This window comes from Odontesthes bonariensis, chromosome 15, assembly GCF_027942865.1.
Source record: "Odontesthes bonariensis isolate fOdoBon6 chromosome 15, fOdoBon6.hap1, whole genome shotgun sequence".
NCBI classification, from domain to species: Eukaryota; Metazoa; Chordata; class Actinopteri; order Atheriniformes; family Atherinopsidae; genus Odontesthes; species Odontesthes bonariensis.
This window is the reverse complement of record NC_134520.1, coordinates 33,500,388-33,524,001: the sequence shown is the minus strand read 5'-3', so window position 1 is coordinate 33,524,001 and position 23,614 is coordinate 33,500,388. Positions and strand designations below refer to the sequence as shown.

Below are 23,614 nucleotides of genomic sequence, written 5' to 3'. Positions count from 1 at the left end.
CGCCACAAGATGGCAGCCGTGGACTTCTCTGCTTGTTTTGAACATGACTGCAAGGCCACAGTAACTGTCAAGAGAAAAGTTTTGCTTCTGATTCATGTAACAAACCACTGAACTACGGCCAGAAGTTTTATGGCCCTCCAAAATCTGTCCGTAATGTATTCCATCCCTCCCTCAGTCTCATTTCTCCCTGTTCATTCTATGGCGACTCCTAACAAGTACATGTGTCATTCCCCTTTTGGCCACTGGCAGGTTTTGGCGCTGGGAAATAATACTTTTATTTTAGTTTAGTTTATTAAAACATGCATTGCAAAATGTTTGAATGCATCGTGTTGTTGAAATAAGATGGGTAATAGTCAATTTGAAAATTAAAATAAGTTCTGTAATAGGCGATTTATGGGGTAAACAATTCTAAGCCGTGGTTTTATTTGGCATCAAAATGTTCTTAATTGTTGTTCACTCTTGGGAGTTTTTTTTATGGCAAACAGAATTGTGTGAGTTCACAAATTTTGGAATTGTTTTATCTAACATTATTAATGTTATTATTCTTATTTTGTGATTTCAGCTATTGCCATTTAAAACTAATGATTTAATATCATTTTAACATAAATAAAAACAACAGCCTACATTGAATGGGCTAAAATTCAGCTAAGATAGATGCTGCTGTATACAGTAGGCATATTTACTGTAATTTACATGGAAAAACTGTAATTTATAGAAAAACTATAACTATATGGAGGCAATCTCAAACTACCAAAACCCATTAAACAATCATGAGTTCAATAAAGATGACCAAGTACTTAATGATGAGCTTTATTCCTCCTCAAATGAACACTTTTTTCCAGGAAGTACTGACAGCTTTTAGAAGAAAATAAAATCATCTGCTTATGAATAACTTAACTGAACCAGTTCATTAAGATATAAACTATAACCTCTAAAGAAAGAGAATCGATCTACAGCTGTGGGCAGCGTCTTCAGGGGGTCCGGGAGTTGTTTGATTCCAGTGTAGCTACCACACAAAGAAAAGTTGCTTTCATTGAAAGCATACTTCATGCTGAAATGATTGTGTTTTTTCATGCAGTTATGAATCAGCACTGCGTTCAACGTGACTTCCAGGCACAGCTCTGGGAAATGTTCCAGTTACATGTGAGGCACTGTATGTAATTTAAGATCCTCAACCTATCGCAGCAGCCTGTGAACGACCCTTTCATCACTTTCTTCGCCCCCAACTCCGACTTCATCTGCAACATTTCTCCATCTACACATCGGCCAGCTGCACTGGTCGTAAATACTAGAAACTCTCCCGAACTGTTGTCCGAAGTATTCAGACCAGCTACTACGTCAATGGGCTTCATTACCAAATGCCACCCGCTGCAGGCTTGGTGTGCGTAGTGGTTCCCCTCAGTTGCCCACTGGGAATATTTATCCTCCCAGGGGCCCGCCTCCCCTGTAGCCCTTGAACCCAACCAGCTGCTGTTGCTTGTTAAATCCAACTTGCTTTGGACCGTAGTGTCCCAAACTGTAAAAAGATGAACAAGGTGATCTTTGAGCTCGCCGTACAGTAAATTCTAGCTTTAAAGAATTTAAGAATGGGTTAAACTTCCAAAAAAAACATAAAAATCACCCTCAGTGGAGCAATTTGTGGTCATAAAAGTACCCCGCATTTGGAAATTTAAAATCAAAATGGGTGACTAACATTTTTTTAACAGAAAGGAGCCCTCACAAAGATTAAATTCAATTCATTTTTATTTATAAAACGCCAAATACAACAAATGTCATCTCAAGGCACTTAAATAATAAAGTCCAATTCAAGCCAATTGGAATTCAATTCATTGTAATCATAATTATGAAAAGATCTGATCAGATCATGAAAGAGAAAACTGAAAGGCACGAAGTCCTTCACATTTTAAACCGGCCGACACGGGGCAGTGGGGCGGGCTGGATCTGCACCATGCAGGGGCTACATTCCACCATCTGGTATAAATCATGAGCTCCATCCGGACGGATGGTTGTCACACACACAGAGGCAGTCCAGAAATGAAGCTGCGGTCCTCTGCCAACAACACAAACAGTCCGAACATGCGGAGCTGTTTGAGCCCACACTCTCAGAAAATAAAGTACAGAAGTGTACCTTTAGGGGTACGATGGGTTGTACCCTCAGAAGGTATAGTTTTGTACCCTCGTGGTTTGTACCAATCTTGTACCTCTGGTGGCAATTTTGTACCCTTATACTGAAGTAGCCTAACACAGACTGTCTATTGTACCCCAGCATGTAGAAAAAAAAGGTACATATATGTACCTTTTACCACTTGAGTACATATATGTACCTTTTTACCACTTGAGTACATATATGTACCTTTTACCACTTGAGTACATATATGTACCTTTTGGGATCCCCAAAAAAGGTACATATATGTACCTTTTACCACTTGAGTACATATATGTACCTTTTTTATCACTTGAGTACATATATGTACTTTTTGGACCTCTCAAAAAGGTACATATAGGTACCTTTTTACCACTTGAGTACATATATGTACCTTTTGGACCCTCCGAAAGGTACATATATGAACCTTTAGGTCCAATAATTAACCCTAGGGGGTACATTAGTGTAGATTGTACCTCAGGGGACAAAAAAGGACTCGTACTGTACCCCTATTTCTGAGAGTGCATTGTTTGTTATTCCTCTCTTATTACCAGACCTTCTGTTTCATAACTGTGTCATTTAGTAAATCACTAAAGCTTTTCTAAATGTTTTCCTCTTCTCTTTCTCACACTAACCCAACAAGAAAGACGTTGGCTTCAGACTGTGTTTGGCGCCGGCTTCGCTGTGTGTGGCAGATAAGATAATATTAGCCTCAGACACATGCAGGTGTTTGTTTACAAGCCTGCGTGCTTGTGTTGCTTGTTTGCAATTATATTCCTCTGCAGTGATGCAAGACTGCAATTTTTTACGAGGCATAAGGAAGCAGAGCAACAGCCTGGAAGATGCACGAAGTGCTGCGTCTGAAGTTAAAGGATATAGCTGGGCCTCCCTGACATGCTGGTAGCAGCAGCGGGCATCTGGTTCTGCCTGCAGCAACGATACCCTGAACCCTACACCACCTGTCTCGATCACGTCTCAGAGACAGCATGTTCTCTCCTTATAGGTCCTGCGGTGGGAGGTTGGGAGGAAGCCGGGCGGAGGGTGAATGGGTGGCTTGGTGGGTGGGTGGTTTGACAGCACAGAAACACTGTCCCCCTGTCTGAGTGTGTGGTGAGAAATAGGCTGAGCATTCAATGCTCCGCTGCAAGTAGTCCAGCAATTTTCTAAGAAACAGCAGGTGCCTAAACCGCCTGCCACCCCAAGACAAGGCTTTAACGAGCCCGAGATAAGACGAGATATCCAGTTCAGACAGCAGGAAGCCTTCCGTTATGGAGAACGTCCTGAGGGATAAAGATATCTGGATATTAGGGAGCGTGTGTCTGGTGGCCACTTTTCTGTGGCGGCGGCTGTGGAAATTATTCTGCGTGAAGAAGAGGGGGAGGACCAGGCTGCACTCAGACACAGAGGTAATACAGTGTCTGGATCACTCGCCAAACAAGTAATGAACCGGGTGGTGAATTAAGGCTGCAGGCCTAGCATGAACCTGAAGTAAAACAGTGTAGAAACATCACGTTATCGCCCACGCTGGAGCTGTCCCGATGCCAAAGTGATGCAGTCCGGGTTTCTCTGTCACTGCTAATGCTAACGCAGTTTGCACGGCTTTAAAAGAAAGATGCAGTGTGGAGTTGACCCTTATAATCATATACCTTCTGTCTTTATCTCCGGGTAGTTTCTGCTTTCATCTTCTTGTTAAAGCAAAACATTAGTAAATAACGAGTTCTCTGTGTAAATATTACTTTGCAGGTGTTGATTACGTTGGCTTTAAACTTGGTTTAAAACATTGGTTTGTAAGAAGCCGTAGTTCATCCCACTGTAGTTCACTTAATCAGAAATACGTTGGCATCTAAATTCTAGCCTTCTCCTTTCAGACAAGCTTGTATAAAGCAGTTTATAGCTGTATGTTCATCTAATCCAACAGGGAGCGAGTGTAACTGACCCCTCGTAAAGTGGAGCGCTGTGGTGCTTTTCAGCCGTTAATGCCTGTCAGTGTCAGCGTACTCTTTTATTACTACAATATGTCTTGTTGTAACGCTGACAGTGGGCTTATTACCGTTAGATTTATGGCTCTGTTTATTATCTCCACTCCTGCGGGGGTACACAAGTGTCAGCGTGGTGCCACTGCAGGCTTCATGCTGACTGAAAGTCTTACAGTTGATGAAGATAATAAAGTCCAGATTGAGCTGTTCGAAGTAAGATTTGATGTACAGATTTAAACATGCGCTCTAGATCTGTCCAAGGTGCTGAAACGACCCTTTTCCTCTGTAAAGATGTTCCATCCATCCATCCATCGCTCCATTCTTCCAGCCATACATCCATTTTCTTTAACCAGTTCATTCTCTTCCCACCTACACTCAGTGGTGTAGTGGTCCCTGGAGAAGTGGGTATACTCTCAATTTTGCCCCTTTTTGTCCAGAAGTCCAGAAGAAACACGAGATGCTTCCATGTGAACGAGTAAGAGGCGGGATGCTGGCCGGATTCACTCACCAGGCCAACTAGCGGCGGTGTTCCTGAAGCTTCATAACAAGTCAATTCAATTTCTGCTCGCAAATCAAAGCAAAAAAAAATCAAAATAGACGGAATAACGGCTCGTAACTCAAGGTAACACTTCATAGTGGTACATAGCTTCATGCTAACGTGACGTTAGCCTTTCATAACTTTAGCCTACTCCTACAGTGTAACAATTGGCAGCAAAATCTCTTCTCTAAATGTGCAGTCTTTAAAAACAATGACTCATTTGGAAATCACATTAAAACCTAACTCAAAATGATGTATTCCATGAAAGTAGGTTCGACACCACACTCTCTACGCCTGCCGCTTATTTCAAAGACGCCGCGTTTCTCATTCGCATCGCGCATCTTTCTAAGACACATACCTGTCAATCAACTGGAGTGACACCTGAGTTGTCCAATCAGGTTACAGAGGTGCCCAGCACATCTCCCGCCCCACTGCCTCTGATTATCTCAGAAGTGCCTAAAAGTGCCTAAAGTTAACCGGTGAGTTTGTCAAGAGCTGGGCATTTCCAACCGTCACAAAATGATCTATCATTCCCACTTAACTACACAAAATAACTACGAAGGGAAATAGCTTGAAGCAAAAGTCTTCAGAACTGAGTAATGCAAACTTTGGCAAGTCGTACAGTTTTCTAGAGTCTTGATTTGGAGATCTGAGCACAGATTTTGGATCAGATGTAGATCAGGGCAACTGTGAGGGCAGCTGCAGCCATTGGGTGAGGCTGGACCTTTTGAAGAAGTTCCCAGATGTTCAGATGTTGATGCATCAGGCAGATGTTTCCAGAAGATCTTTTTCAGCCTTCTTGATTGACTTTTTTATAACGATCCTTTCACAGGGGCCCCTGAAGGTTTTCCGACTCAGCCTAACCTCTATTCTTCTCATTATTTTATGACTTTTCTTGTAAATTGGTGTTACATAAATGTGCTAAATTGAATCGACTCGGCATCTGTAACTATCCTCTTTGGAGCTGGACAGCCCATGACCCCTGACTTTTGAAACTAGGCTTGAGAAGTAACTAAATTTGGCCTTTCCTAACAAACCGAGGAACCCTGAAAACAATTTGATATTTCCTTCCACACCTCTCCTTCTCTGTGGTCTGCAGTTCTTGCTGCAGTGAGCTGTAAGTCCATGACACACCAACTTCCTCTGACAACAAGTTAAAGACTGAGATAAGTGCCATTAATGGGAGGATAATCACAAGGTTTTGCACTTGTGGAGTGGCAACACAAGTGTTTCATAGCTTTAAAAATCAAAGGGTGATAATCAAAACTCTATAAAACCCGTTTTTTACGAGGCTTGAGCAGAGTAAGCTGTGGCTTGTGTTAATACACGTGAGCATGGCTGATGTGTGAAGGGCTTCTCCAAAGATTCACAGGCTCAGATAAAATTAGCACACAAATAGATACGGGGGGGGGGGGTTAGAGGTGAGCCTACATCAGTGTTGTGGCTTTTAAAAGCAGGATGTAATAAAGGAGGAAAGGCCTCGTTTAATTGATCATTTATTGTTTTAGCCTGTTTTCTATAGTAAGAAACTATGCAAAATCCGACAGTTATATTTATTTACTGATCATTTAAGGGTATTTGTTGGTTAATTAGCTTTCATATAGCAGCTGTTATCCTTCCTGGGGGCTCCTTCAGCTCTAAAATGACAAAAAAAAATACTTACACACTGGAAAAAATGCATTTGCTCATTTTAACGGTAATTATCTGTAAGTAACATCCTCCTGTTTGACTTTTTTTTTTTTTCTTTCCGTACATGATTCATCTTCAATTTATTCAAGTGTGAAAGAAGAGCGAATTCAATTCAATTATATTCATTTTTATCATTTTTATTTATGTAGTAAAAAAACAAACAAATACAAGACGTTTTTGCTTGAAATAAGCAAAAAAACCTGCCAATGGAAAATCGGCTTGTCAAGATTTCTTGAAATAAAATGTGATATTTAGGACTTTTGAGTTAAAAGTGATCTTGAAATTAGCTTAAAAACCTCTTCAAATGAAAAAAATAAGCTTGTTTCAGGTGGAATATGACTCAAAACAAGATGTTTTTTCACTTAACAAGATATTCAAGATGTATTGTATAAAACAAGTCCCTATATCTGGCTGAAATGGTACTTGTTAGGCAGTTGTGTCTTATATTAAGTGTAATGAGATACTCAATGAGACAAATATATTTGGTAAGATTTAGATTTTTTCCAGTGAGACTGCATGTGTCATAGAAGACTAAAATAACATAAAAATAGGCTTTTTAGTCGCCTGATTACCTGATTTATGATAAAAACATAAAAGAACCAACAAGATTATTTAATTTATACCCTTTAATGCTTAAACTTCACAGGACTCTCTTATGTTTTCTGTCTTATCTTTACAATATTAGTTGTGAAACGTTCTCATTCAGAGAATGAAGCGTAACTGCAGGAAGTGTAGATCCATCCATGCAGTTTGCACACCTGCTCAATCCACGTTTGGACGAAAAAGACCACCACAGACATTCTCACACTCCTACTGTCAATTTACAGAATGAACTCCCCAAATAGTTTGCTTTAACCCCCTTTGGCAAAGCTTTATTCAGCTGCTGCACCACCTTAGATAACAGAAACATGCTGTCCGTTTGACAGTTGTGGTGTTACTGGTGCACGCTGTCTCGCTCTGGTATGAGGACTCAGAGGGAATGTGCTGTTTTTGCCTGGTGTCCTCTGGCCTTTCGGCTGGTGTCCACTTTCAGACGTTTGCATAACTCATTACGAAGCACAGTGCTGATGAATCTCGGTGGAGGCCATCGTGCAAAGAGAAAAACACACGCTCAGTATGCTAAGTACGAGCGTATCAAACCCCTGCTCTGTAGTGGAGTCACTAAATGTAAATGTAAATGTACTTTATTTATACAGCCCTTTACAGACAATCCTTACGGGGTACCAAAGTGCTTTACAGCAGGTAATAAATAAAGAGAAGAAGAAGTAAAAACAAGTAAAAACAATAAAAGAACAGTGAAAGATACAACAAAATCGATTAAGATAAAATAAGAAAAGCGTCATCATACTACTGGGTATTAAAAGCCATCCTAAATAAGTATTTTTTTTTTATTTATATAGCTGTATATAAAAAAGTGTTTTGTGTGTGTTTTAGCCTTTAAGTAGATGGTAAATAATGCTGAGATTATTATTTGCGACACCAGGCATAATGGTCAATAATAAGATAACAACAACACAGTAATATAACAGTGAAAAAACAATGTTTTTTTTATTCACCCTTTTTTTTTTTTTACATATTTATATAAAGGTTCCCAGGTCCGTAGTGAATATGGACTAACCGGCATTGGGGGAATAAAGATGTTATCTCAGCTGGTTGATTGAGTCAAACGGTTTGTAGCATATATGCAACAATAGGCGTTAAGGGGTTAAACATATATTTATTGGTTTTTCATGTTAATATAACAACATCCAACAATTTAAACATCCAAAACATATGGCAGTAAAGAAAATAATACTTAAATGATTCAAAAAGATACATTAAACCGCAGTAATTAGTCAGCAAATTACTGTGCAATGAATATGAAATGGTGAAAATAATTAAAAAAAAAAAAAGTATATACACATATATAAATATTAATAATAATAATAATAATAATAATAAATAATATTCGAAATGTAGGTTACAGCTTGCACTCCCCACAACAAATTAAATAATTGTCATTATCTCATTTAAAAACCAACATTAAAAGTTTAAAATCAGTTCTCTAAAGGACAGGAAGCCGATGGAGGGAGTTCAGAACAGGAGTGATGTGCACACGTCTGTTGGTGTTGGTTAAAGACGGGCAGCAGCGTTCTGCACCAGCTGAAGGCGGCTGAGAGAAGACTGGGAGACGCCCACATAAAGCGCATTAAAACAGTCTGACCTTGAACTTATCAGGGCCTGGAGGGCTTTCTCAAGGTCATGAGGAAAGTGACTAAAGCAGACTAAACCTCGGGGAAACCTTTTATCACCTGTGTGGCTTAGTAACTTCCTCTTAAAGTCAATAGCTGATATTAAACTCTTCCAAATGATGGAGGCTGGGATTTTCAAATACACCAACGAACCGTCAGAGGCAACAAACTATGCGTAGTTTTTTTAAATTTAACTCTGATTAGCATCATCAAACAGCTGTTCGGATGCCAGTATTACTGAGCAGATGCAGAAAGGCAGCTACATGCACATCGGCTACTGTTTAGAAGAGGTGAACAAAATCAGAGAAAAGGAAACAGTGACTGGGAAAGGATCACATGCCCCAATCAGTGCTTAGTCAATGTTTTTTTCCTTATTTTTGCAACTTTGTACAACTAAAGACGCATGCTGTCGTCAGTACGTTTGATTATTTTGCAGGTGATTCTGTTATAGAAGTAAATCAAAGAACAGAATGTTGTTGGGGTCTTTTTTAGAGTGTGAAATGAATGTTCTGAATGAACAATTAGCTCAAACAGAGAGCGACTGAAAGCTGAACCGAAGCAAAGACGAAAATGATGCCACCGCCGTCAGTCACTTTTATATCGGACTTCACGTTCTGTTTTTACAGTCTGTCACCAAGTGTTGTAGATCTTACATAGGACTGACTATTTGTGATTAAGTATGTGGATGAGGGCAGCAGGTCGGGGTCCAAACAAAATGCTCCATTCATCAGCTCTGGGTCTGTGGTCATCTGTCGCCACCCAGTGGTAGAAAAACGCAAGTGCACCTTCCGTAATGATGACTTAACACAACCCCACCTGTGATGTGAAATGTTCTACCCTGTTTAAGTAAGACAATAAACATTTTACACAACCGTTATTAGTTTAAAAAAACACACATTGTTTTTCTTTGAAAGATTTTGAATTGGAACAAATTTATTAAATAGAGTTAAAACGTAAAAATCATGAGAAAAATCAGTCAGGATTTTAAGTTTAAGAGGATTTTATGGTGGAAACTTCTCCATCAATTTCCTTTATTTTTTAAAAATGTTTGAATTAATAAAAAGATTCTTTTATTTTTTCTCCTTTGAGTCTGCAGGTTGGAAGCAGCATTTCCTTATTCACATTTCGAGCATAAAGGAAACGTTTTAGGAGGATTTTAAGGCATGGGACAGGCTAATTCTAACGCTGTTGTTTCAGCATTTTCTTCATCCAAAACAATCTTAATCAAACCCAGTTTTAGACCTCAATATGATCCAAAACTGGGTTATGTCAAACCACTTCTCTTATCTGTAAAATCGTGATAAAAAAGGGAAAGTTCGTGTGCATCTATTTTAAAACTCTGTTTATGCAACGTGTTTACAAGCCGGGCCAAATTTCCTTCCATTCTGCAAACACTGACTCACACACTCTGCTGACGTCACGCAGCATTTCGTTTCCACGAAAAGAATTCAGCGAATGTGGCACCGAAGTGGCGACACGGAGAGCTGAACGAATGTTATCATAGCAGCTGAACTGTGCAAGAACAGCCTGTCATCGGCTGGCGGTGACACCGGTAGGTGTGTGGGACAGAAAGGCAGCAGGTGGAGCGGCAGAGATAAGATGCGGGCTTCTTTCCACCCACTGACCAGCAACGGATCCTCCAGCAACAGTGGGAAACGGGCCCATCCAGTGTTAAAACCTGAAAAAACTTTCCCAGCGTGCACTTCTTCTTTGTGATCGCATTAAATCTGTCAGAGTTAATCACACACTGGAAAAAATCTTACCAAGTATATTTGTCTCATTTCTAGTCAAAGTATCTCATTACACTTAATATCAGACACAACTGCCTAACAAGTACCATTTCAGCCAGATATAGGGACTTGTTTTAATACAACACATCTTGAATATCTTGTTAAATGAAAAAGTCTTGAAAACAAATTGTTTTGAGTCACATATCATATGAAACAAGCTTTTTTTTTGACATTTGAAGAGGTTTTTAAGCTAATTTCAAGATCACTTTTATCTCAAAAGTCCCAAATATCACATCTTATTTCAAGAAATCTTGACAAGCCGATTTTCACTAGTTCCATTGGCAGATTTATTTGCTTATTTCAAGCAAAAACGCCTTTTATTTGTTGTTTTTCTTACTTAGTTTTGGAGGGGCATTTTTTCCAGTGTAAAGTAAATGCCACAGATCTAATTTGTATGTGATGATTGATTTCAAAAGCTTCATAAAAACTAACCTTCGTGTGAACCCTGCACATGCACGTATCTCAAAAGTCCTAAATATTACATCTTATTTCAAGAAATCTTGACAAGTTCCATTGACAGATTTTTTTTTTTGCTTATTTCAAGCAAAAACGTCTTGTATTTGTTGTTTCTTTACTTATTTTTTCCAGTGCAAAGAGCGTTTCTATTCTTCCGTGGACTTCTCCACATGTTTGGCCAGTCGTCACAAGTAAAACCGCCGGTGCACACGAATGAAAAGTCAAAATGTAAACACTGAAACCTGTGCTCTGGCTTTGAGGTTTTGTTTTTTTTAACAGTGGGATGTGGCGTTAATTACACCGCCGGGAAATCTGTTGCTTACACTTTCAATGAACTTCTTGGGTCAATGTGTTTTGTTTTGTCTTTCAGCGCAGCGGGGAGTATTTCAGGCTCTAAAGCCTGCTGAGGCAGTGAAGGAGCCTGTGAATGCAACTATTTTCAGTCTGAGTCGGGCGCCCCTGGTGAATCCTCCAGTATGTGGGCAGGGATGCCATTTGGGAGGGAAACCCTGGAAGAGTCGGGGGGGGGGGGACGCCGATCTGGACCAGGGCTTTGAACCTGCCAAAGTGGATCCACATAATACTCTTTCTCCCTGATGGACAGGTGGCGTAGATCCTGACAGTCCTCACGAATATCGTGCATTCAAGATTGATCATTTAAAATGAATCATGCAAAATTTAAGAAATGGATTCGGGTCAATGAGCACTGTACATCCAGAAATAGACCCGATTAAATGACACTCCTTCCAGCTCGTCTTTGCCAAGCTACAGTATTTCTAAATATGGAGTCAGTTGACCAGAATAGCAGCTATCGTTCTGGGGGATACGTTTGTTGCATGTGACGCACTCTAAATGTAGCTCTGAGCTAAAGCTTGTAGCATCCCGCTGCAGGACAATAAGCATTGTGAGCTGTCTGTGTCTCTATATGTGGTGCGACGCTGACGCTCATCTTATCGTGTAACCTGTTCTGATAAAACAGAGTGCAGTTTAACCTCCCGCTGTAATCATCATCAGACCAATCACACTGGAAAAAATGCCCCTCCAAAAATATGTAAGAAAAACAGCAAATACAAGACCTGTCTGGTCAGGATGTATGATAAGGGGAATTTTTTTTTCTATTCTTTTGGCGAGGGCGTTGCAAATTATTTTGAGGTCTACATTTATGAGTGATATTGGGCGGTAGCTGGATGGAAGTACAGGGAAGTACACACCGACCTTGTTAAGCTCATTCCGGGGGGCCTGAAACCAGATCGTAGTTTCCAACCGCAGGCCCCAACGTTGCTTTTTCTCCGTGTCTTTGTGGCCTCTTGACAGTAAATTCTTGCGCAGTACGCCTGTGCATGTGCAGGGTTCACACGAAGGTTAGTTTTTATGATCGTGGTGTTGCAACCCACAAGTTTTTGAAATCAAACATCAGATACAAATTAGATCTGTGGCATTTACTTTATAGTGTTTTGAAGCTTGAAAAAGTGAACTTTTACTCGTTCGGTTTTAAAGGGATAGTTCGCCTCTTTTGACATGAAGCTGTATGACATCCCATATCAGCAACATCATTTATGAACATCTTCTTACCCCCTGCTGCGTCCTGTGAGCAGAGTTCCAGCCTCGTTTTGGTGCTGATGAAGGTAGTTCCGGCTAGTTGGCTGGGGTTTAAAAAATAAAGCGTTCTGCTTCTCAAAACAATATGCGTTCAACAGAGTAATACATTTGCATCACAAAATGGTTCTCCAGGAAAAAGTCAGACCTCACAATCGCTTGGCACTATTTTCCCTTCAAACTACAGTTGATGGGCAGAACTGTGGCCTTAGACCAGTTGATAGACTAGTCAGAAAGTGCTGAGAATTTATTTATGAGTGTGATCGTGTGAGTGAGAGATGTCTCTGAGTTCTGAAGGAAAAGTAATACATCATCAGCATAAAGACTTGTTTTATGTTCAATATTTTTGGGATGGATGCCTTTAATATTTCCATCATCAACACCAAAACGAGGCTGGAACTCTGCTCACAGGACGCAGCAGGGGGTAAGAAGATGTTCATAAATGATGTTGCTGATATGGGATGTCATACAGCTTCATGTCAAAAGAGGCGAACTATCCCTTTAAGACACATTTGTGATGAATAGAAAACATATTTTTAGGCTAAAAACTTGAGTATCAGCCCCTCCGAAACCTGGAAAAATGCCACGTTTTAAGTTTGAAAACTCTAAACACGTGTTGCCACGTGTGCGGCACTGGCCCAGAATCCTCTCTCATGTTCACCTCGGCGGGTAAATAAAACATCCGAGTGTGCACCACGACAGCTGATGAGCTGCCTGTCCCGGGAACAGTGCAGGTCAGGTTTTTCCAGGGCTGACACATGTATGCTCCAGGGTTCTGTCGGGCTCCAGATTCAGACGTGTCTTAGTGCGCGTGCCTGTCCGTGCACGTGAAACCTGGCGTGCATCTGCGTCAGCAGCACAAGTGCCGTTCCTTTCCTTTCCCACGTTGTCCGACTCCTCTGTGTAAACAGTCCTCAGGTGTCAGGGGCATCACCTGTTTCCTGTCTTCTCTCAGGGTGAGAGAGAGCCTACATCAGGAGGCTTTTCCTCTTTGTTGATGTCCTTCACGCTGGAAAAAATGCCCCTCCAAAAATAAGTAAGAAAAACAACAAATACAAGACGTTTTTGCTTGAAATAAGCAAAAAAATCTGCCAATGGAACTAGTGAAAATCGGCTTGCCAAGATTTCTTGAAATAAGATGTGATATTTGGGACTTTTGAGATAAAAGTGATCTTGAAATTAGCTTAAAAACCTCTTCAAATGTCAAAAAAAGCTTGTTTCATATGATGTGTGACTCAAAACAATTTGTTTTCAAGACTTGTTCATTTAACAAGATATTCCAGATGTATTGTCTTCAAACAAGTCCCTATATCTGGCTGAAATAGTACTTGTTAGACAGTTGTGTCTGATATTAAGTGTAATGAGATAATTTGACTAGAAATGAGACAAATATACTTGGTAAGATTTAGATTTTTTCCAGTGCAGTATCAGATTCATTCGCATTCATTCATTCGAAGACAAGTTTCGCTGCAATCTGTTGGTTTCCTTAGCTAGGAAATTGTTTTTGAATTGGCTCTATATGAATGAACTGGTTTATTTTATAAATAATTATGATTACTTAATTATGATTGAATTCCAATTGGCTTGAATTGGACTTTATTGTTGAATGACATTTGTTGTATTTGGCGCTATATAAACAAAAATTAATTGAATTCGCTCTTCTTTCACACTTGAATAAATTGAAGATGAATCATGTACGGAAAGAACAAAAAAAAAGTCAAACAGGAGGATGTTACTTACAGATAATTACCGTTAAAATGAGCAAATGTACCTTTTGAATGTTGTTAATCGCAGTTCCAGTTCGGTTCAGTTCAGTACCTGAGTGCTCAGAGATGTTTGGAATGTGCAGCTTTTGGTGAAATTATCACTGTAATTCACACCGAAGCCTTATTTAAGAAAGCGTTAAAAATATGTGCTTCAGCAAGTCTTTGTTGACAATTCTTTTATTTCTGGCTAAAAAAATGTATTTTGCTGAGGTGGTCAACTCCCCGGGTCCCTACCGTCGACATGTGGCTAACACAGATTTCTGCTCTTATTCCTCTTGAGAAGTTGACTCATCAAATCAAATCAAATCAAATTTATTTGTAGCACATTTCATGTACAAACAGTTCAAAGTGCTTTACATAAAATAAAAGCATTGCAGCAGGGAGTGGAAGAAGCATAAAAGAATATAAAGAGAAACAAATAAAATCATTTAAATGACTTTAAAAACAAGCAACAGTCCAGATAAGTTCAAAGATATCGTGCAGATTTCATGCATAGACACATGAGAACAGAAATGTTTTTAACCTGGATTTAAAAATGTCTCCATTTGGTGAAAGTTTAATCTCCACTGGCAGTTTGTTCCACTTGTTGGCAGCATAACAGCTAAATGCTGCTTCTCCATGTTTAGTCTGGACTCTGGACTGGACCAGCTGACCTGAGTCCTTGTGACCTTAACAATAAATCAGACGAGTTTTGGAGGATCTGGGAACCTTTGAATTCCCTCTTACAGAAACTTTAACCGATCATCTGTCCCTGGAAGAGGAGGGCCGGCTGCTTTTCACTTTGTTTCATTTTGTTTATTTCAAACACGCGATTCACTTACCTGTCTCCTGCCATCTTGCTGATTTTGTACGTGTATGTAGAATAGAATGCCTTTTATTGTCACTATAGAAGTATAATGAGATTAAAAGCATCTCCTTTCTCAGTGCAGACATGAGCATATAAAAAAATATAAAAAAAGTAGAAAATATAACAATCTTACACATAAAAGAATAAAATATAGTACAAAAGGGGTGGTGGGGGGTAGGTGCACAGAGATATTACTATATATATATATATATATATATAAATAAATATGCATTCAAGTGTGGGTTATTGCACATAACAATAAACTCAAGCTGTATATATTGGTGTATGCATGGATATATATATTTATATATATGTAGAGATACATATTGCAGCGCTCGTGCTAGTTTGGGGTGGGATTTTTTGTTTGTTTTTTGTTTTGTCATCAGTTTTGTTTTTCAAATACTTGTACACTTACAACTGAAAAACCAATAAAAAGATTATTAAAAGAAAAAGAAAAATATGTGCATTAGCAGAACATGGCTGACGCTTCTGCTGAGTGAAAACAAGTCACTTATGAGAAGCTTCTGGCCTCCACAGCTTCTTTCTTCCTGTTTTCCAACACATTTTCCTGCTTCCAGTGCCCCCCCCCCCGGGGTCACGATAAGGCTGCAGCACGCCTGCTGAATGGGTGCATCTGACTCTGACATCTCCTGTCGTTGTTGCTTGTTTGTTTTACTTTTCACGGCGTCGTATTCAGCCCCGGATTCTTGGCATTCTGACACCGGTCTGAAGGGCTTTTTAAGTGTCTCCAATGTCACATAGCAACCCTCCCCAGCATCCCTACTCTAAAGCCCATCAATCCCCAGCCGCACACTCGAGTCTTCGGCTCTTATCACTGGCCACTCAGCCGCTGACGTCCGCGGGGGGGGGGCTGAACTTTAATTGGAGGAGAGCCATTTGCTATTCTTATAACTCATCTCTGCCGTGCAGCATTTGGGAGAAAGCTTTTGGGTTCTCACTCCGACTCTTTTCCTCTCTTGGTCTGGTGATGTGGCTCATCTTATAGCATCGGTCAACTCTGTGTGCAACCGAACAGGCTTCCAGGAGTCAGTGGGTAGTTTTTTTTTGCTGTTTGTGAGCATTTATACCTCGAAGTCAGCCATGAACCTCAGCCTTGTCAACTCTTTGGCCAAAGTATATGATCCGAATCCTCTTCATGGTCAGAAGATGGCCGGGAGGAAGTTTTCTCTTAATGGATTAGACAAGTCTACGGCTTCCTCTTACCACGAGGTGTCCCTGCGCTGCGTGGAGGGCAGAATGGACTCCCTGAGCTCTCAGATGGAGCTCTTACTCAAGATGCAGCAGACCGTCCTGACCCGGCTGGACAGCCTCTCCCAGGACGTGAGGGGAATGGGTCGGGATCTGTTGTCCCTGCGCGAGGAAGGCCACGGCGGAAGGTGCGGGGCGGCGGTGGAAGTGGTTTGCGGGGAGCTGCGCGCCACCGTGGCGAAGTCCGGCGAGCGTTTGGACTGTCAGGGACGCAGGTTGGAGGTGGTGGAGAGGCTGGTGGAGGGCACCCAGCAGGTGATCGGCTTCATCGTGGAGGTGGTGAAGAAGTCCCGGCTGGTGGAGCTTTTATTCAAACAACCGGGGCACAAAGCCAACAGGAAGGTGAGGCGTTTGCTTTCCTGCAGAATGTGGCCCAAAGTGAGTTAAAGGGATAGTTCACCTCTTTTGACATGAAGCTGTATGACATCCCATATCAGCAACATCATTTATGAACATCTTCTTACCCCCTGCTGCATCCTGTGAGCAGAGTTCCAGCCTCGTTTTGGTGTTGACGAAGGTAGTCCGGCTAGTTGGCTGGGGCTTAAAAAATAAAGCGTTTTGCTTCTCAAAACAATCTGCGTTCAAAAGAGTAATACATTTGCATCACAAAATGGTTCTCCAGGAAAAAGTCAGACCTCACAATCGCTTGGCCCTATTTTTGCCTCCCTTCATATCAATGCGTTCAGCCACCTGCCGATAGCTGCACCTGTTACGGTGTTTACTGCTCGGTCTGCACAGTTTCCACAGCAGGCAGTGATACGAAGGGAGAGAAAATAGGGCCAAGCTGCTATCAGACAAGATGGAAATATTAAAGGCATCCATCGCAAAAATATTGAACATAAAATAAGTCTTTATGCTGATGATGTATTACTTTTCCTTCAGAACTCAGAGACATCTCTCACTCACACGATCACACTCATAAATAAATTCTCAGCACTTTCTGACTAGTCTATCAACTGGTCTAAGGCCACAGTTCTGCCCATCAACTGTAGTTTGATGGGAAAATCGTGCCAAGCCATTGTGAGGTCTGACTTTTTCTAGATGGACGATTTTGTGATGCAAATGTATTACTCTTTTGAACGCATATTGTTTTGAGAAGCTTCACGCTTTATTTTTTAAACCCCAGCCAACTAGCCGGACTACCTTCATCATCTCCAAAACGAGGCTGGAACTCTGCTCACAGGACGCAGCAGGGGGTAAGTCAAATTTAATAAATTATATATGCTAATATGGGATGCTCCCACTGATGATTGTTTATTTATTTATTTATTTATTTATTTGTTTATTTATTTTTTAATCAGGTTTCTTAAAGACTTTTTTAAAGAAAATATTAAATAAAATATGAATCAAAATGTATAAAATTCGGAACAAATTAAAATGATTAAAATAGACCCACGGGTAATTAGGTTGTTTTTTTTTTAATAAAGAAAGGAAAAAAATGATAATAATTGTGCTCCTTACCCCATCCCCCTTTAAGGACTACAGATGGAAAATAGCACTTCTGCTGAATCCAATGTAACCATCTTGTTGTTGCTGTTCATGAAATGGCAATGATTTATGGTACTGCATGCTGTCCTTTAAATAAACTCATTCATTCATGTCAAAAGAGGCGAACTATCCCTTTAACTTCCTGTTGAACTTAGCAGGAGATCAGCTGACATTGTGACCGTGGTGGCAAACACATGAAAAAACAGCCGCTGAAACGTTGCAAATGGCGTCTTCTTGGCTGATCTTGGGGATTTTAAAGTAAGTAGACGCAGTTTGAATTCTTTCCTCTGGGCTCTGACGTGCCTGCAGCTATTTTATCCGTCCTCGGTTCTGCTGTACCTGCACAAGTGGCTGTCAGTAATGTTAAGTGGTTTTCCCCTCGAGCAGAGATTACTTCCATCGGAGGTGTAAATGACTGGAGTCAGACTTGTTATCTCACCCAGACACTTGTGTCCATATCAGCAGGGAGCTGCAGCTGGAAAGAGTCGGGGGGGCACTGGTCTGGCCTGTTTTTAGTAGGTGGCATTAATGCCGTGATGTCGTCTGTCAGAGCCATACATAGTCTATCTGACTTTGAGTGTTTGTTACTCTTCATGGGTGGAACCATTTAAAGAACGTACAGGAGACTTCTTCATGGTTTTTATTGCCCTGTCGCTACAGAATATATTAGGGCTGGGCGAGTTAACTTGTTAATTATTTAACGCTGATAAATATTTTATCGTGCATTAACGCAGGTTTTATTATTTATTTTATTATTGTAAAAGTCTTTTGCTCACAGGCTTATTTTTGTAAAAGTTTGATGCTACCAGGCTTTTATTTTGTAAAAGTCTGTTGCTCACAGGCTTTTATTATTGTAAAAGTATGTTGCTCACAGGCTTTTATTTTGTAAAAGTCTGTTGCTCACAGGCTTTTATTATTGTAAAAGTATGTTGCTCTCAGGCTTTTATTTTGTAATGGTCTGTTGCTGACAGGCTTTTATTATTGTAAAAGTTTGTTGCTCACAGGCTTTTATTTTGTAAAAGTCTGTTGCTCACAGGCTTTTATTTAGTAAAAGTCTGTTGCACTCAGGCTTTTATTTTGTAAAAGTTTGTTGCTCACAGGCTTTTATTTTGTAAAAGTTTGTTGCTCTCAGGCTTTTATTTTGTAAAAGTCTGTTGCTCACAGGCTTTTATTTTGTAAAAGTCTGTTGCACTCAGGCTTTTATTTTGTAATGGTCTGTTGCTGACAGGCTTTTATTTTGTAAAAGTTTGTTGCTCACAGGCTTTTATTTTGTAAAAGTCTGTTGCTCACAGGCTTTTATTTTGTAAAAGTTTGCTGCTCTCAGGCTTTTATTTTGTAAAAGTTTGCTGCTCTCAGGCTTTTATTATTGTAAAAGTTTGTTGCTCACAGGCTTTTATTTTGTAAAAGTTTGCTGCTCTCAGGCCTTTATTATTGGATTTTTGGATTTTGGCCCAGTTTGTCGACTAAATAATTCAGCTGCTGGTTGGGCGGCTGCTTACAGCGGTGCGGTAAACAGATTTATTACGCCCTCTGGCCTTTGTTTGGCATGTTTAGTGACTCGGGATCATCTGAATCTCTCTGTCAGTGTCTTGCATTGAGCCGGAGATGATATGTGACCTTTCCTCTTCAAGAGGAGGCATCTGCTAAGTAGAACGTTGTGCTTAAGTTACGGGGACGACCACGGCAACGGAAACAAAACACACTGCGCTGCCATCTCATTACAGGCGCTGAGGTTTCTTTCTTTTTTGGCAGATACAGATCGGTTTGTGTCTGATTTTGAATGGAGCGTCTGTCTGATGCTGGATTGTTTTTTGCTCTTCTTTCCACATCCAGGCAAAGGATGACAAAGATAAAGCCAAACAGAGCCTGAAGGGTGTGAAGGCCCAGAAGAAAAGGAAACCTTTGGACTCTACAGGTGAAGTAAAACAGGATATTACACCCAAAAATGCCCCCAAGATCGTGCAGAAATTGGCGCAAAAATCATTCTTGTTGAATAATCGGAAGGAATATATGTGAGATGTATATAAACTAAGAGGTTCAGAAGAGTTAACTACTGAGTACTGATGCATTCAGGTCCGTTTGGAGAAAAAGTGGCTCAACCTTTCATGAGAATAACTCCTCTGGCAGAACCAGAACCAGGAAGGGTTTGAGAAGACAGATAAGAGGGGAAAAAGCACTGTAACACCATTCAAAGGATACCTGTTGGAACAGGGAAACACCAGTTAATGACCACAATAATGTCACTTGTACATTATATCATTTGAGAAATTAAACAGGGGAAAAAGAGAGTAAAGGGAGGAAAGGTGTGACAGATGAGGCCCCCCAGCAGTCTGGGCCTATAGCAGCTTAACTATGGGATGTTTCAGGCTCACCTGCACTGGGAAAAATGCCCCTCCAAAAATAAGTAAAAAGAACAACAAATAAAAGACGTTTTTGCTGGAAATAAGCAAAAAAATCTGCCAATGGAACTAGTGAAAATCGGCTTGTCAAGATTTCTTGAAATAAGATGTGATATTTAGGACTTTTGAGTTAAAAGTGATCTTGAAATTAGCTTAAAAACCTCTTCAAATGGAAAAAAAAAAAGCTTGTTTCATGTGAAATATGACTCAAAACAATTTGTTTTCAAGACTTTTTCATTTAACAAGATATTCAAGATGTATTGTATTAAAACAAGTCCCTATATCTGGCTGAAATGGTACTTGTTAGGCAGTTGTGTCTTATATTAAGTGTAATGAGACAAATATACTTGGTAAAATCTAGATTTTTTCCAGTGTGAGCCATCCCTAACTATGAGCTTTATCAGAAAGGAAAGTTTTAAGCCTGGTCTTAAAAGTGGAAAGGGTGTCTGCTTCCCGGACATTTACTGGCAGCTTATTCCACAGAGAGGGGCCTGATAACTGAAGGCTCTGCCTCCCGTTCTGCTTTTAGAAACTCTGGGAATCTCAAGTAAACCTGCAGTTTGGGAGGAAAGTGCTCTGTTAGGAAAATATCTAACAATGAGATCTTTAAGATGTGATGGAGCTCGGTCATTAAGAGCTTTATATGTATATATATTTTGCTGAAATTAACTTCATACTGAGTGAAATCAAAACCCTTTTTTTTCTGTGTGAAAAACACATATTGAGTTGAACATTTCACAGCTAAAACGTGGACGTGAAACTCTGGGAGTTTGGTGTGCCTGTACTGTCATTTCTTTGTACTCCTTGGGTGACAAAAACACTATAAACCCTAAATGTTAATACTTTGAGGGATTTCAGATATTCATGATGATCCTCACCATCAGTTCTCCACATCTGCCTGAAGCTACTCTCATGGGAGCCTGAGATATTTATTTTTTGTTCTTTTCTCAGACAATTCCTCTGTGAATGAGCCGGTGCTGCAGGAGCAGGTGGAGAAGCTCAACAGGCAGAACGCCGAGCATTCCCATTCGAGCGCAGAGGCCGTCGGTCAGACGGGGGAGGATGCAGGAAGCGGAGAGAGACGACCGGAGCTGGCAGAGTTGATCCTGCCTGAACCGCACACCTCTGCTGCCCCGGCAGAGCAGAGGCAGAGAGAAGCCACGGAAAGGGAGGATGGGGAGGATGGGGAGGATGGGGAGGACGAGGGAGACATCTTCGATGACACGGAGCCGGAAGAAGACGAGCAACCATCAGACGAACCAAGTGGAAAATTAGCGGATGGCATCAATGAAAGGCAAGGAGAAGAGACGGGAGAGTCATCAGAAGCAGAAAAGGAGAAATCTCTTCCTGCACAAGAAAGGTATTTCTAACAGTAACCAATTACAAATACTCACCTTACTGTAATTAACTAGATTTTTGGGTACTTTTATGAGTATTTTTTCATACTCGAGTACAATTCACACCATGTAATCTACTTTTACTGCTTTTAAAATCAAAAGTCTCTACTGAGTTCGCCCACACTTTGAATTAATATTCTAACCGTCAGATATTTTTTACACTCATAATAGTCACATCATCGCAGTAATTTCACTGGATTTGAGCTGTTTTGGTTAAAAAAAACCTGAGCTGCATCTCAGATTAATATTCAGGTTCCCAGCTCTGTGTTGGCATACAGCACGAGACCAGAGGTCTGCGGGGGGGGGGGGGTTTCATACAGGTGGATCCAGTCAAATGTCTGCTACTGACGATGCAATAAAACATCCATTGGTTAAAAAGTAATGAATACTCTGAGTAGTTTTTGAGAAAAGTAATGCCCCTCCAAAAATAAGTAAAAAAACAACAAATACGAGACGTTTTTGCTTGAAATAAGCAAAAAAATCTGAGAGATATTTTGACTAGAAATGAGACAAATATACTTGGTAAGACTTTGATTTTTTCCAGTGTATTGTCCAGTTCGTGTGAGCCTGTGTAAATTCTAGTACTAGAGTACTTTGTACTTTTACTTAAGTATTTTTTGTAACACTAGTACTTTTACTTGTACTCGAGTACATATTTCCAGTACTCTCTCCACCTCTGGTTTCTCAGCACTCACAGTAAAACTGTCATTAAGCATCGTGTGTTGGTCCAGAATCTGTTCAGACTTCTCTGTGCGACATAAATGAAAATAACGTCATAATAAACATAATAAAATAATAATAATAATAATAAAAACGAAGTATTCTGTGCTTTCCTTTGAAAACACGCAAAGCTCCGAGGAGGCCGGCGACGTGGCCACCTGCAGCAAACGCCGCGTCACAGAAGAAGACCCGGTGAAGGACGACCTGAAGAAGAGCAGAGTGGAGGAAAGTGAAGCGGATAGTGCTGACGGGCAGGTGGTGGAGGCCTCCCAATCAGAGGAAGCAAAGACTGAAGGTGAAGAGAACGGAGAGTCAGCGGTGAAGGAGTTCTGTATCGGTGAGATATGAACGTTTGTCTGAGTTCTGTGGAAGATTTTAGTGGCTGACATCACGAACTGTTGCTCACCTGGCCAATAGCTCGCTGTTGTTTGTTTTTGTTGCTGATGATGCATTCAAACATGGACGCATGGATACATGGATTTTCGACATGGAAAATCTGAATTTCTAACTTTTTAACAGAAAGCAGCAACATCTGAAGTTAGAATTAGGCAGAGTTAACATGAAAATGGGGCAAGTTTACCCTAAAAATCTGAATGACTTGCTGAATTAGTTATTTTCAGATGGATGGAGCCTAAAACAAAGTGCGTGGGTTGTGATATTTTCTATATTTCGGCCAAATATATGCCCTCATGCACAGAAAAAAGTGATTTTTTTTTTTCAATAATACGTCTCTTTTGAAAAGCAAAGCCCGTGTGATTAACGACTCCTCGGCCTTTCGCTCTCCTGACAGATCTATGTGTGGTCATGCAAACTCAACTCGTGGTTTTAGTTTATGACTTTTTTTTTTAAGTATGTATATTTTTTATTCAAGAAAGCACAAAGTAAGATTCAGTGAAATACAATATCTTGAATTGGATTTGTTTTCTTTTTAACAAACAGAACCCACCCACCCACAACACCCATATACTGCTGTAAAGGGAAAAAAAACACATATAAGCATAGATAGCAAAGTTAAATAAATGAACAATGCAATCAATTAAATAAATAAATAAATAAAGGGAAAAACAGTAATAATGATAGTAGTAATGCTAGTAAGAATTAAAGTGTCCATACAGTGATGAGAAAATTGAGAAAAATAAATAAATAAATAAACAATAATAATAATAATAATAAAAATAATAATAATGACAGACAATGGGGGCATTACATATTCAAGTACGTCAATAATTAGGCAAAATCAAATATATATCTCAGGGTCTTGAGATTTTTAAAGAACTCAATTAGAGGGTCCCACATCTTGTGAAATTGT

General features: G+C 40.2%; 1 protein-coding gene across 5 annotated transcripts in view; it reads left to right on the top strand.

Annotated features, from left to right (window-relative positions):
• The first annotated feature begins 3,396 nt into the window (after positions 1-3,396).
• The window catches only part of mylk4b (myosin light chain kinase family, member 4b), a 147,430-nt gene continuing 127,212 nt past the window's right edge, over positions 3,397-23,614 (top strand). For 3 of the 5 annotated variants that reach the window (XM_075486024.1, XM_075486022.1, XM_075486021.1), the window contains exons 1-4: positions 15,951-16,643; positions 19,623-19,704; positions 21,140-21,548; positions 22,437-22,642. In XM_075486024.1, coding sequence (XP_075342139.1) covers positions 16,134-16,643; positions 19,623-19,704; positions 21,140-21,548; positions 22,437-22,642 — 1,207 coding nt within the window. In that variant the 5' untranslated portion in view covers positions 15,951-16,133. Of the gene's footprint in view, positions 3,550-15,949; positions 16,644-19,622; positions 19,705-21,139; positions 21,549-22,436; positions 22,643-23,614 lie in introns of those variants that run through there. The other 2 variants (XM_075486026.1, XM_075486025.1) reach the window with 2 other exon arrangements.